At 37.9% G+C, this 15,725-nt stretch overlaps 1 protein-coding gene across 2 annotated transcripts in view; it reads right to left on the bottom strand.

The window, feature by feature from the left end:
- The window catches only part of nlgn3a (neuroligin 3a), a 155,750-nt gene that overhangs the window by 116,499 nt on the left and 23,526 nt on the right, over positions 1-15,725 (bottom strand). Inside the window, exons 2-3 of one of the 2 annotated variants that reach the window (XM_017426661.2) lie at positions 1,510-2,223; positions 391-450 (exon numbers count right to left, since the gene is read on the bottom strand). In XM_017426661.2, coding sequence (XP_017282150.1) covers positions 391-450; positions 1,510-1,981 — 532 coding nt within the window. In that variant the 5' untranslated portion in view covers positions 1,982-2,223. The remainder of the gene's footprint in view (positions 1-390; positions 451-1,509; positions 2,224-15,725) is intronic. The other variant, XM_017426662.2, reaches the window with a different exon arrangement.

Here is a 15,725-nt window from a genome sequence, read left to right as displayed (position 1 = left end):
AGTCTGAAGTAAAATATCCCATTTTGAATCTGAAAATGTCCCAATATGTTTTAAAAAATGCTGTTATATCATGGATAAAATTTCTTTGACAAAGAGACTTTTTTGTGAATTCAAAGACCATTTTGACTCACAATTTCACACTGTAATGACATCACAGCACACACACATACAGCAATCACTTACTCATCTCTCACACTTATGTGAAGGTTGAGCTGAGTCACATGACCCATGTTTATCCCAATTAGCACTTTGATTTTTGAGTCAGTAGATGGTGATATTGATGACTTTGGTAGGAAGCCCCCATCATTCTCTTCACTCTTTCAATTCCTTCTCTTTTGTTCCGTGTTGCTTTTTCTGTTTTTCTTTCTTTTTTTTCTTTTTTTTACATACCTCCTTTTCTACATATTTTCTTGTTGGGTTTCCTCGCACATTCCTTGGATATTCTTTTGACTGTAAAATGAATGGGAAAACTACAAAATAACAGCGAGCTCTAAAACAGATCCCATGTGACATGCAACAGCTGAGACTGAGTCAGACCCCCCCTCCCCTTCCCCATCTCCCCCTCTTTCCCTCCTCCTCCTCCCCAACCCTCCCAAGTCTTCATCAACAACAAGAACAACAGAGGACCTGTCAAAAAAAGTGTCTGGGGTGTTGCTGCAGAAATATTCCGAAATGGTGGAATGAATTTGCTGCACCTTGGGACACGGGAAGCCCATATTCACATGCACTTCTATTTAGGACCCATTACAGCCACACAGAGGACAGAGTTTTTAGTTTTCCAGCTTGCGTCTTGATAAAAGGAAGTTTTTTTTGACATCACCCATTTGATTTTTAGAGCACTTAACATTTCATGTCCATTTTCCTGTGCAGTTCTCCTTTAAGTGTTCAATAATGGAGGGCATTTGGAGAGTAATTGTATGAAACTTTGAGGTTTGTTAGTTTTTTGAAGAGCCCAATGTTTTTTTTGTTTTTGTGCACAAGAGGTTCTCTTGTGCTGAACTTCATCTAAGACGAACTGGATATAAAAAGGAGAGTAAAGGGTCTTACATAGATCAGGCTGATGCCACGGGCCTCTCGTGTACCTGACAGAATATTTCACCAACCCTACAGGAGATCATTCACTTATGAGGCAGGCTAATACTGGTAATATCCCCAGAACAGTCAAGACACTGAAGGTAGGAAGGTGCATAAAGTGTTTCCAATTTCTCTTGCATGATTAGATTTTGCTTTTACTGAGTCATATTGAAAGGTCTTTTTAGTTGTCAAAAGAGGAACTTCTAACATTGGCATGGGAGGGGAGAGTTGATGAAAAGACTACTTGAAGAATCTAGTCAAGATGGAAGGTTGAGATGATAGACACGGACACAGCATGCGCCAGACAACATGTCATGCTCCGCTCAAAAAAAGAAAAAAGAAAGTGACACAAAGAGTTCGAGAAAGGATAGAAGGAGTGGGAAGCAGAGAAAGAAGAAAAGAGGAGACTTTTGATTTCATACTCAACACACTCACCATCCTCTGTTGGAACATAGATGTTTAGGTAAAGACAGTCTTCATGTTGATCCTGTATGTATGTGGTAACTATATCCAGGTTAAAGGTGAACCATATTGGCATCATGATCTCTGGCACAGCGTTGTGAATATTTTGGGGGCAGACGGGAGCAAAGTGGGTAGCGTTCTTGATCCCAGACCAGGAAGAAGGAGGCTCCGGGGGCATAAAACGTTTCTCTCCCACAGGGGGAGCGGCGTATGGGACCCCCAGATACTGGTCTACCGGCCCCAGGATCTCACTGGGCAGGGGTACCCTAACCCCTCGGAGTTTCCCATACTGCGTGTTCACAGTGGGGTGGTAGTTCTGACCTCTCACAGCTGCAAAGCACCAACTGAAGCTTAAAACCCACAAAGACACACAGAAACTGGTGCATTTGTGGACGTTGTGCCAGTTCTGAAAGGGGAAATGATTTCTCCTTGAAAAAAACCACATGATCCTTTTGAGCGAGAGCAAGCGCAGGTGACCAACATACAAGCTGGGGCGCGCCCTTCAGCAAACACACGGGCTTGCCGCTAAGCCCTGTTCTCCAGCTTCCGGAGGGACAGTCATCAGCTGTGATATTGAAGCCCACCCCCTTATAAATGATGAAAAACAGCCACAGTAGCCCAGGTCTTCTCTGCAGCAAGGTCCTTACTCACAGTCCTCTGTGTGCTTGTCAGGTCTTCTACCCAAAGCTGGAGAGAGAAAAAAAAAGAAAAAGAGTGCAAGAAAATTAGCAGTAGTTCTTTGACAACCCGCCATTTTTAGACAGTGTTTTTATTGACTTGTGGTGTCTTTTTGTGTCATGACATAAAACAGTTCACATAAACATGCCAGTGCTTGTAGTGCTATCATCAATCCATATTACAATTAGCTCTGGGGGCAACTTGTCGAGATGTGTCAAATAATGCTAATGGGACGATTGAAATAAGAAAGACGCCGACTGTCAGCAGGTAATTATTTGTAACTTTAAGAGCTGACATTTATGTTATCAGTGAAGGAAGAGAAATATTTACAGGAATTGCAGTGCTTAAACCTTGAAGCAGAAGCCATAAACAGAAACATAATAATGTAATAAAAAATTAATGTCCTGTTTAATGTCATGGGGAATGTTTCCCTACATCTCCCTTAGCTGTGGAAATGGACATGCTGTAAATTAAAATTCATCCATCTTGTTTGCTCTTACAAGCTATCACGCTTTGGGATGAACAGAGAAGGAGCGGGTTGAGGGAGGAGGGGTTGTGGCTGCAGGCAGCACAGGTGCCGTCAGTGTACAGCGATGTACAGTAAATGATAATCAACAGTCCCACGGTGAACCAGAGGTGCCAAGAACAACACCTCCCCACACTGCCTGATCAATTTTCAATTTCTGTAGCTTAGGGTCCCCCTCGGACTTGTGCGCCTACTGCCGCATTTACTCTAATAACCACAGAGAAGAAAAGCCAGCGTTTAGAGGAGGATATTGCATTCCAAAATGACTGTGTAAATGATTTATAATGTATCAACAGTCGTTGGAGGGCCGCTAACCGGTGAGAGAAAGCAATCCTGACATTTCTGGAGGTGCTGCTATCAGAAGGCAGCTATTCTGATCTGCTGCTGAAGCAGCGCAACAGCAGATTGCCTGCTGGTGGAATGTACCTGCTTAGTCGTACATGAAAGCTCTCATTTCCATTACAATACATGTAGATATGTTGTCAGGCTGTAGATGAGCCCATCTTCACAGATACACGTGTAAATGAAATCTAGGTGGTGGACAATACTGCTTAGAGACCCCCAACACAAGCAGCTATGTTATAACACATGAAAAGCCATCCATATCCAATCTGGGGAATAAAGGCATGAATTGCTCGGGGCAAAGGGCTGACAAAGGCTTGAAACTGCTGGAGAAGTCACACTGACAAAGTACCTTCCCTGCTCAGTGGGATCCCTGTAGCAGAGCAAAAAACCTTGCAGACTTTACTACCACATCCCCATGTTCAAAAGTGCTATAAACTTTAGAAATACAAACATTTAAAACCTGCTTTTTATACAATACACAAAGATAATGTACTGCAGAACCACAGAATTCCTAACAACAGAGCTTTACTTAAAAGCATGCCTTAAAAATGGAGGAAAAAAAAAAAAACACTTGCACAATACATTAAAATACATTCCTTTTTTTAAACACTGATTAATAGTCCTTTTCAAAAAAATACTAGGGACCTTGTATACATTTGTAAACTAAAGCACACTACAACATTGAGTAAAATATTTATGCTGCAACAAAGCAATAAGTTTTTTAAAAGTAGGTCAATTTGAATTCAATACCTATCAAGATATTAAAAATTAAACTAGCATTCCTTGTAGGAATGCATATTGCCCACATCCTTGCATGTGAAAGGAAGCAAAAATCCTATGCAATCTGTTAGCGATTGGAGTATGTGATGGGAAAGACTCTCAATGACTATCCCATCATGCACATTATCTGTAAAATTGACTGAGTTTAGACATTTCTGTGTTAGCAGTGGTAGCCATCTTGAGTTGATTTGACCTCAGAATTTAATGCCAGCGTTTAAAAATAAGATTTCACGCAATATGTTAGCACTCAAAGCATGTAATGGGGTGACCCTTGGCTACTCTTACTACACCAAATTTTAGCTTAATATCTGCACAACTGGCTGAGTTTTAGCCATTTGCAAAGCTTGATTAGCTGTAGTGGCCATATTGAAGGCATCACAAAAAGATCAGGTGCAAAAAAGAGAAAAAAGAGGAAATGTAAGAAAAGGGTAAACTTAAAAAGAAGTGAAGAAGCACATTAACATGTTTGGAATCAGGCTTCTTTAAATGCATTTGCAAATAAATTGATGGTTTTTTCAGCAAAGTTCATAATGCCATGAAATTGCAGGAAATTGAGTAAAATCTCTCAAAAAATCCCTCTGAAACCCTATATTGAACATTTGTGATCTTGCAATCCCCCGGACCCCCAGGCATGTCTGCATTATAAAGAGCTCTGATTCTGATAGGGTATTTTTTGGATAAGCACAGGAATGTTATTTAATGTACTCATGTGTAAACACAGTCCATGATTTCATCTACAAATGTAATAAAAAATTAACTATGAAAATAAAATGATCTGTTTATGCAGGATCAAGTAGTTTTCTATCTATTCTGGTCTCTCGTTCAGCTACATTGGAGAGAGGCCATGTGTACATATTTTCTGTGATATGAAAAACAAAAAATTCTAATGTTTTTGGAAATCATAGTCATTTTTTATCCAAGCTGAAGAGAAAAGATACTACTCAGCTTCATGGTTGATTAATGCTCAAAACAATTGTTTGTTGTGGTATGTGGGCGAATTAGTGCACAAGGGAAACATGCACATCTGTATGAGGAATTACTAATAAAAATTGATGATTACTCTTGCTAGATCAGTCTTTGCTACCATCCTGATTGTTTTTTTTTTCATTAGCGAAATCATATCCAAGGGTGCCACAGCGCCACAGATGTAAGAGCTGTCGCCTCACAGCAAGAAGGTCGTAGGTTCGCCTTCCGGCCTTTCAGTGTAGACTTTGCATGATCTCCCTGAGCAAGCGTGGGTTTTCTTCAGGTCCTCCAGTTTTCTTCCCACAGTCCAACAACATGCATGTTAGGTTAATTGGTAACTCCAAGCTGTCCCCAGGTGAGAGCGTGAATGGTTGTTTGTCTCGTTTGTCTCTATGTGTCCCTGTGATGGACCTGCCCAGGGTGTAACCTGCCTCTCGCACAGTGATCACTGGGGACAAGCACCAGCTCGCTCCATGACTCAGACAAGAAAAGAAAGGTAAAAAATATGGATGGATGAATGGAACCATAGCCTATTTCAGTAAGACAATAAAAGCCACACATTCTGTATCAGTAGGGTTAATTTTAAAACAGACAGACTGTTAATTTAACCAGCTAGCTGTCATGATTCTAGGTTTTTGTGTTTGTTGTTGGTTGGCTTTTGTATTTGTGTTCATATTTTTATACTTTATACATATATACTATGTTTCATCGTTTCTTTATTTTGAGGTTCTTTGTGTTTAGTTGGTTGTGTTTCTCAGTGTCTTTGTGTGTCATTGGCCATTTCCCCTCAGTCATTCTTATCTTCAGTTACCCATTGTCACCTGCTCCTTGTTATTTCCTTACTAGTTCCAATTCTAATCATTCCTCCCAGTTCTACTTATACTCTTGGTTTATACTCTCTTATCGGTCAGTCATACTGTTTGCTACCAGCCAGCTTTCTTGTGTTCCTGTTCACTTGTTCCCTACGTACTCCTTGTGGTTTTCAGTTTCCTACTTTGTATTTACCTGCTGCCACATCAGCTTTTTATTTTTGTTAATTAAATTCCTTTATTTGTGCACCTAAGCCCTCAAGCTTAGTCTGCATCCTTTGGTCTTACTTCACTGCTCTTGACACTAGCAGTCAAGACCTGCCACTCACTAAAAGCATTTGAATCAATACAAAAGACTAAACACTGCAAAAATGGCACTGAATTATTGAACAGTTGAAATTCTATATAACAAAAATAAAAATTTGATTTCTAAATTTACAGATGTTTGATTTTTGAGTTTCAAAGTATTGGCAGAGCAATGTTACAAGAGGTGATGCAACACTGAGGTAAACATGCTCTTGTATTCTGAAGCAGGTTTCAAAATAAAAATATGTTTTTAACAAATGAGAAATTTCATAGACTCGGAAAGTGATACCATCTTTGTACTTTTCACTAATTAAATGTATTATCATTACTATCAAAGCTTAACATTCACTTTATTAGTACATGTTAGCATCCCATAATCTTTTAGAAAAATAAATGTATGCAACCTTAAATCAATTTTAAGATAACAGGAGGTTGTAGTTTTATGATCTATCCAGCAAAAAATATGCAGCTTTGCATCATGGGTTCAAGTATGAATACGAATGAAGTATATGAATGTTTCTGAAATATGAGACATCTAACAGTTGTGTCAACAAGTGCATTTGAAATTACTTGATGCATACACAAGGCAATTTTCTACATCACATGATGTAATGAAAACAGCATATTTAAGCCACATCCCTCCATGTTCCTAATCCTTGTCATAAAGTTTTGATTCCTGAACCTAAACAAGTAATGTTACTGCCTAAACTTAAAAGAATTGCTCAGATCTTTTGAAGCAGACTTCAGTGGAAAGATAATGAACTATTAATGTTTTACCTGTTTAAAAAAAAGAGCTTAACTCTAACTAACTTGACCAGCCTAATGCTAGTCTGAAAGGTACCAAAGACTAAAGTGGATTGCTGCCATCTTAAAACAACTCACACTCTAAAAATCAGTAGCAGTTCATGCAAACACTAAATTATAAACCTTTACATCTCTGACAGTTTCAGATTCTACAGCTTTTTTCAGAAGTATCACATTCCTGCCGGGAGTTCTACAGCTAGCTGTTGTTGCTGCTATTTAACCATAAAATTCAGTTTAATCAATTGTGTAATATACATAAAAATATCAGTAATCCAAAGAATTATAAAATAGCATTTACAACTATGAAGTCTTTCAGACTGATGTTGTTTCAAGATAGCAAAAATCCACATCAGTCTAAGCTTACCAATATGGTCAAAATCAATTTCTATTTTCCCAAATTGAGGTTGTTTGGTTATTTACAAAAGGTAAGAGAGTAATTGTTCATAACCTTTCCACAGAACCCCACTTCAAAAGATATGAACTGTCCATTAAAGAAGATAGTTTTTGGCTAAACATAGAAAGAAAAAAAGTAAGAAATCAAGAAAAACTTAAGAAAAAGTGAATCAATAAAAAGACCTCATGTTAAAGGTTTATTAGTCACTTGAACGTCTTCAGCTCCTAACTCAAACCCTGCTGCTTGTTCACAAGTAGACACTCGTATGTTATCTAAAAGGAGTTTTGCAGTTAAAAAGCTCCATCTATTGATCCTCTGATCAGAAACACGTGCATATCAGCACAGGGTCTTTAAATGTTCACGCCACAAATCTATAAATATACAGATGCGAATGGACCTGGTGTTACGTCCTAAATTTTCCTGATTCATTTCTGTTTGGACCGACACAGCGGCAGTGATGACACTAATTGTGCTCAAGATAAAATACATCAAGTCAAAATTTTTAATCAGGACACCCAAGGACACAGGACATTGTGATGGAGTGTGTGTGTGTGTGTGTGGTCAGAGGACACACAGTGCAGAGGACTTCATCAGTCTCTTCTCCAACAGCATCTCAGAGGTCCTCTCTGCTTTGATCTCCCCTACCTGCTGAAGCACTGCCAAGGGACGAACAGCGAGAGGGAGAGACTGTGAGCTCTCCCTCATCATCCCAGATGTATTGATCGTCTCATCACCGTGGCCTTGCAGCCCATAATAAATACAACTGGGGTGATGGAAGTAGTAGGAGGAGGAGGGGAGGGAGGAGAGGTGGTAGCTGTGCTGACTCTAAATCAGATATTAGCCCTTAATGCAAGACGGCACTCCAACAAGTACATGCCGTTAAAGACCCTCCTCCCCGATTCTTCTGTGCCTGATTAATGGGACATATTAAATTCTGCTAGTCCTACTCCTATTCATCATTATTCAAAATGACCCCAACTGGCACAACACTTTGGATGTTGCCTAACTGATCCCATAGGAAGAAGAAAATGCAGGGAGTTTATTCCTCTTTGTTTCTGTCCAAGCCTACGGCCTTCCACACTAACTTTAGAAGACCCTTTATTCTGCCACAGCAGTGAGATCTCTGCATCGCAATAAAAGTCTGAGCACAGAGCCAAATGTACTCCTACGCCCCAACATCCCTTAGAGAGAGGCTGAATGGACTCTGATAAAAAAGGAACAAATAAGACTTCTGAGCAGATGGAGCATCTGACTCTCCACGCTGCGTTATTATAGTAACTAGTCTGCAACAAAGGCATTCTCAAAGCAGCATTAGTCCTCTGGAACATCAAACTTCAAATGAAGCAAGCCAACCTGACCGGAAAAGGTGTAATCACTGATTAGAGTTGAATCTGATGCTGCATCATTGTTACCCCAGCAGAATGCATCATTACAGAATGAAAAGGAGACAGGCAACTTGATAAAAACTTCAGGACACATTTCAGCATGCTTAGACAGTTATTTAAGGTAAACTGATTTAAATACAAAAAGAGGTTATGGCAAAAATTCCAAGTGAGCATTTTTGTGTTGTAATATGTGTAAACAGCATTTAAACTGTCCATAGATAGAATCAAGCTAGATTTGGACTAAAAAAAGTAAATGTTAGATGTCCAAACATAGTTTTAGACATCAAATAGATGTCTGCATTTAGCCAAGATTGGCAAGAATAATTAAGAACTACCCAAGTGAGACTAGATTTTAAGATCTCGCATTCAAACACTTCACACATCTTACTGAGCCAACCAGCCTCACAATAGTGGCACTATCACAAAAAAAGACCATGTACAATCTGTCAAGGGTGCCATTCCTGTTGCTAGCTGTAATTAATGTAGAATTATTGCCTTTTAATTTTTACAAATAGTTGATGTGGCACACCAAAACCAAATGCCAAGCTAGAATTTTAGGAGTTTTATTAAGCCATATATAAGCTATTTGGAAAAAAAAATACTTCAATATAGGCATTAGGGATATTCTTTCTGATTTAGACTTGCTTTGTTGTATTATTTGTTGTTGGGTTTTTTTTTTGTTTGTTTGTTTTTGTTTTTTTGTTTTTTACAGTTGATTGTAGAAATTGAGCACAGAAAAGCCACTACTCAACTCACTGATGATTGTCCTCTCCTCTTATAAATGTATATTTACAACATTAGCATTTTTTAAATTAATTTTGCCTCCTGCCTTGCATGCCAAATTTTTTAACAAAGATTTGCTAGATTTGCTAGCACTCTGAATGTGTCTCAGGGATGACTCTCAGCTACTATCACGTTCTAGCTCAATATCTGTAAAACTGACTGAGATATAGATACTTTGGGGTTGGCTAAAACTGTTGATGCCACCTTGACTCCAAAAGTTAGTTGAAGATGTACATTCAGTGATTACTTTCTGACAGTTTCATTAAAATCTCTCAATCTCTCAATTGGTCTGTCTGTCTAGTGGTTCACAAGATATTTTCCTAACAGACAAACTATACATATAAGTCTGCAAATTTAAAGGGAGGATTTGTCCCCCCTCAGCTTCCCCTTGGTGGCACCCCTGCTTTGAGAGAAATTTTGCTTATGCCAAAATGATTCTGTGTCTCTCAGTCAAGTGCAAAACCTATTTTCAAACTGTATTCCTGCAAAAGTTGATCTTCAGCATGAACACATGTATTTCAACACAAGAAAATCAATAATCGATGCACATACATACTACACGTCTTCGTTCCCGGACCCACTCTTTATATAAGCGCCTGAGCTTGATGAACAACAGCACACCACATTAAATCAAGGTGATTGGCATATTTCAGAAATAACATTCACAAAATGTCACTACCAAACTGCAGCCTCATAAGGTTCCTGCTGCGAGCGAGTGTCACTGCAACAGTGAAGAATGAAGGCCTACTCGTCTTTCCATTCGCTTCCCTTCAGCCTGTGCAGTCATTATAACTTAGGAGATGTGGCATTAAATCAAGGACAAAGGCGTTGCACATCCTGACTGCTAATCATTGCAATGATTATGTTATATTTTTAAAGAAGCACAAAGGAGAAGGTGAGAAATGACAGTGCTGCTGCTGTTTTTACCTGTTAAACTATATGTCACCTCCACGTCTCTTGGCAGCTGCAAGGAGGCTGCCATGAGTATCACTACTGGCCAAACGGCCAAGGAGACACAGAGAGGGGAGCTTGGCAGGCTAAATAAAGACAGATTCCAGGTGAGCACATGTTGAGATGAATTCTGTGGCTGCACAGCAAATAAATAATCACCTCTCAGATACTGCTGACGATGCTTAAAACAACTGTTTTGTCTTCGTGGGTGCAATGAGAGGGATGGATTTGATCTAGAAGCCCTAAAGCTGCAAGTACAGAGGCAGTGACCCATTCTTACATCTATATACTGCTTCTCTTTCTGTTGAATCTGGATGCATGAGTGTCAGACCAAGTTTTGGAAGCAATATAAAATGGGAAACTGTATGTAGAGATATTAATCAAAGCTAACCGACTCAGTAAATGGAATAAAACTGAAGTGCTTGCATTATATAAAAAAAAAAGATAATCAAAGAAATTTCCCAAACAGTTCATCATCCTAACTCGTATTGATCCATGCAGAGTCCCGCTAGACGCTCCAAACTGAAAAAAAAAAACAAAACAAAACAAAAAAAAACTGAAAGCAGCTAATCACTCAAGTAGGCCACAGGGATTCTTTTAGAAACCACAGGGGCAAGTATTGGGTTTGTCTTTAATCTAACTGTACGTAAACACATTAGGGCTTTACACATTGAATGTTTAGGATCAAAACTTCCACAGACAGCATTTGCAGTGTGGGCTCTGTTCACCTGTTGGATGCTTTTTGATCCAAAACGCTGCAAAAAGCAAAAGGGGATGACAGTTTCTGCTAGGGTTCAACAAGTATTAATTATTGTCCATTAACAAGGCTGATAAAAATCCTTCAAATTCATTCATATGTTCAATTTTGCAATATTCATTACAGAATTTCATCTGATGATTATGTCATTATGAAACCTGGGATGTGTTACAAAAGCATCAATATTATGTCTTTTCACCACTTTGTCTGGTTTAAATCACCAAAACGAAAGAAAATATGGATACATTTTGGGGCCTTTACTTTTTCCTAACATAATTTTATTGAAAATTCTGTGTTAATTAACATATATAGTTATTATTAAAAGAATGTGCACATTATTTAAATTCCAAGGTTTTACTAATCAAGACCAAATTTTTCATTATATGTTTACTGTCAACCCTCTTACATACAATCCCTAGGCAGCAATGTTGTATGAACAAATTGCATTTAATAAATCCCCATGCCATCATTAAAAAACTAACTGATATGCAGAAATACTGTGGAAAATACATTTCTTAGGTTAAAGAACTAGTTCTTTTTACAAGGTCTGAAACCAATTATTTGTGCAAGTTTTTATTTTGTTGTTGTTGTGAAGGAATTTTGACATTTTACAGGGTTGCTTTCATTCTGTGAGATTTGCAGGCTGTTAAGATCCTCCCACAGTGTTTTGTTTGGGTTGAGTCCTTGATTTTGATTGTTTCATTGTTTCATTTAATCATGTTTTTCTAAACTGTAAGCATCCTTGGAATCACTGTCATACTGTGTGATCTACTTTTGGTCAAAACAGATATTTGACAGATATTTTCACATCTAAACTTCAGGAATATACTCTAGATCCGTTTATTAACTGCAAGGTGTTCAGAGTCTGTGGCTGCAAAATGAGGCCGGCTTATCATTCCTTCAACACAGTTATTGACATTTGATATGAAGTATCCGCATGTGTTTGTTTTTTTAGACAAATATGACACTGTGCATCAGGACCAAGCCTCTCATTGTTCCAGAAGTCTTGTGGTTTGTTCAGATGTAGCTCTGCAAACCTAACCTGCTGTTGTGTTCTTACTGAGAAAAAGCTTTCTCTTTGCAGCTCTTCCAAGCATACCATAACTGATTTGTGCATTTTGAAGTGTCTTGCCATGAACATTAAACATTAAAGATGAAGAGATTTTTCATGGTCTAAGGATCAGCTGTTGTTTTTGTTGTTACTTTTTCTTTTTCCTTTGCTGAGAAGACTAACCGACTTAAATGTTTTCCAATAGTGAATAATCTTTCCTACTGTAGAATGATGGACTCTAAATAGTATGGAAAGGTTTTTTAATTCTTCTCAGGTTGGTAGGCAGCAAAAGCAGCTTCTCCAAAGCCCTTTTCACACATTGGTTTTGCACCTTATTAACCTCAGAGAGACATCCTTGTGAAGCAGCCACCATTTCCTCCCTTTGGTAATTCACCAATCAGAAGCAGCTCAGCAACACACTGTAGCTGGTAACAAGGAATCCACTGAGTGACAACAACGTTATTAGTTAGAGCAATGTGCTGACCATTCTGGACCCCCAGCTTCACATATCCACCCCACGCAGAGAGGGAAGACATGACACTCGGGTGTGCCAAAAGAAGTGGAGTGAAAATCGACGGTAGCAGGTTTTAAAATGACTTAGACTGATTGAATTCTGGGTTAAAGTAATTCTTCATTTGCATTTTTGAAGTGTACAACACTGTTTTCAGCCATTTCTGAGACACAACAGAGACTCATATTTTTGCCAACATGTCAGCCGGCTGACATGTTGAAAATTGAAAATTGATGATTGATGACAGACATATTTTAATTGACCACTTAATGCCATCCTTATTATCTTATTTGGAACACGGTACTGCCTCCAAATGTTCAACTGAGGTTTTAATTACCTCTTTTTAGAACCTAGTGAAGATTGCAAAATAAAGATGATCAATAAGGTTGGGTGGTATCCATTTCTAGATATCTTTAAACCTTCTTCATCTCATACTACAGTTGTATTAAGATCTACATCTGCATTTTTAAGGGTTTCTATTTTATGTTTACCTTTTATTTTCTTTGAATAAAGATAGAACACACTACATTATTTTATTCCTGCTATCACATCTTGGAACAAGATGTTTTAACAATAAATAAATAGCTATTAACTGGAGCTAAAGGCTAATAATGTAAAGAATCAACATGTCACATGTAAAGGTTTTTTTTGTTAACAGGGGTCTATCAAGTCTATTGGTCTTATCAAGCCTGACAGCAGTTGGATCAGTTTGAATCAATAACCAGTCAACTCTGCTTCTGCTTGTTCTACCGTGATATGACCTAATGCCTCCACTGAATCTGATTTTTATTTCCATTAATTTTAAAAGAATGGCTGACATTAGCAGGAATGGCATCAGACATTATCCTACAGAATGTTCATTCTTCGCACAAACATAACAACACAGTTTCAACATATCTGAGCACAGGCAACATAAACGTAGCAGCAGAATACCAGTATTCAAAGTGATATCAGTGCTAATTTTGAATAACTCATGAGACAATATAACCCCATTACCAACCAACATTAATGAACAAGAAATGTAGTAAAGGCATCTAAATTAACAAACTGGATGTCTATTTATTTTCTAAAGTTTAATCATTATTATGTGAACCAACAAGCAGGAGGTACAGAAATGTACAGAATTTGGGAAACTCAGTAGTTTCACTTCAAACTAAACATCTGAACAACATTAGAATACTATTCAGAAAAGGGTTTTAAGGTTCATTACACACTAAAAATTGCTGGGTTATTTATTTTTTAACTCAAAGTTAAAGCTGTTGGATTATAAATTGGGTCAAAGATGAGCCTTGTCATTCCTCACAGTCCAATATTTGAAGCCAGAAGTTGACCAAACTGAACCTGACTGGACCTCTGCTTTAAGATGAAATAAGGTAAGACAGTAAAATACAACTAGTAAGTTGTTTAACCTGGTCAGCTCTGTTAATAACTTTGGTTTGCACTAAACATTGAGTTTGGTTCCCTAAAATAAAACGTGTTTGTGCAAGCTAACTGACGCTAATAACAAATAGCCCCAGCTACTTCGCATTAACTCAAGTTGTAATTAACTAATAACCCAGATTTTGTATTATTCTTTGTAACTCAGCTTTTTAGAAGCTCTAATTCAACAAAACTGTAATTTTTAACATATTTTTGGGTAGAAAGCATAAACAGTATGCTGGGTGAAAGTAATAACTTAACCTTGCTGAGTTAAAACTAACCAGGGTTGGCTCGGTCCTATAGAGACCCAAAACTGGGTTACAAATTGGGTTGTTTTTTTTCCCCTCATGTTTTGGTGTGTAGATCTGTCTGCAATTAAAAATAAAATTGTGCCATATCTAATTTGGCATTTTTATAGCTAATTAAACTGCACGGAAATCTGTTCTGAATGACACAAGTTTCGCTTAATTTGTTGATATTTATAATTAGTTCAATTTAAAATGTAGTGTAAATAAAATGTGTAAAAAGGTTTTTAAAAAGTTCACCATCTGGCCATTTTGTCTTTTTAGAGCCAGAAATGAGAATATCTGCTCACCAATTTCAAGTGATGCTTGAGAGCTGATTTGACTAAATTACCTCTCTCTAAAAATAAATATTTTTGTGAATTATTAATCATCAATACAACCAGAAGGAGAGCTTCCAGACTCTGACTCTACAGTGTCTGCAATGATTAAATAGCCACATCCCATATACAGCTAACGCCAACTTTCCTGGATGTTATGTTTCCTTGTTGTTGGTTAAATCTTCCTACATGTGGGAAGAAGAAGCTTATTTGATTGGACTTAGTAAGAAGGATACACTTGAGTGTACCACGGAGAATTCAGGAGATATTTCAAGCTGCTTTTCTCATCTGCTCAGCTGTGAGGACAGCACGTATAACACAGCAGCACAAACATCAATTTCTGGCTTACAGTGGAAAGGAGGAAGGATTTTCAGCCTTCTGGGATCTTCCTCTAATAAAATTCAGGCAAGTGCAAGAAGCCTGTACAGCTCTAGCATAGTATTACATATATAAAGAATTTCTATCATGGTTTGCTTTTGGTGTAAACTGTGCATTTTATGGAGGTCACTGACAGCTGTAAAACAAATTACATTCACATTAATTGATTAAAGTCTCAAGGTAATCAGTTTGGATAAATGGATTATTTTCAATTAAAACTGTATTGAACTCCTACAGCATGTCACTTTAAGTGATGTGGTGCACTGAACATTGATTGAAGCAGATCAGTCAGAGGTATTAATGGATCAAAGTGAGGGAGACATTTTTTCTTAAAGCAGCTAATAACGTGTAAAAAACATATAGTCTTAAACCAAGGACTTGGTGGGAGTTAATTGAGATCTTGCCGGTAATTACAACTGGGAGTTGATTCCTCATGACCATGGTTCCTAATAAATTGACACTACATCATAAAATCACATCATGTGGCCAGTATTGGCTTTTCTCTACTGGGTTAAAGCACCCATGCAGCTGTCGGGTTAAGAACAATGGAAACTGTAAAATCAGAAGAAGCACTGTCATAATGCTAGGATAATTTTGAAATAAACTGCATGCAGTACACAACTAAAAATGAAATGATGTTGATAATTTACAATGCATTAAGTTTATAGTCTGGCTGACATTTCCTGGCACAAACAAAGAAAATTAAAGACTTAGCATTCCTTGA

The sequence above is a fragment of the Kryptolebias marmoratus genome, linkage group LG9, assembly GCF_001649575.2.
Source record: "Kryptolebias marmoratus isolate JLee-2015 linkage group LG9, ASM164957v2, whole genome shotgun sequence".
In the NCBI taxonomy this organism is placed as follows: domain Eukaryota; kingdom Metazoa; phylum Chordata; class Actinopteri; order Cyprinodontiformes; family Rivulidae; genus Kryptolebias; species Kryptolebias marmoratus.
Note: the sequence above shows the minus strand (reverse complement) of the source record. Positions and strands in the feature narration are given on the sequence as shown.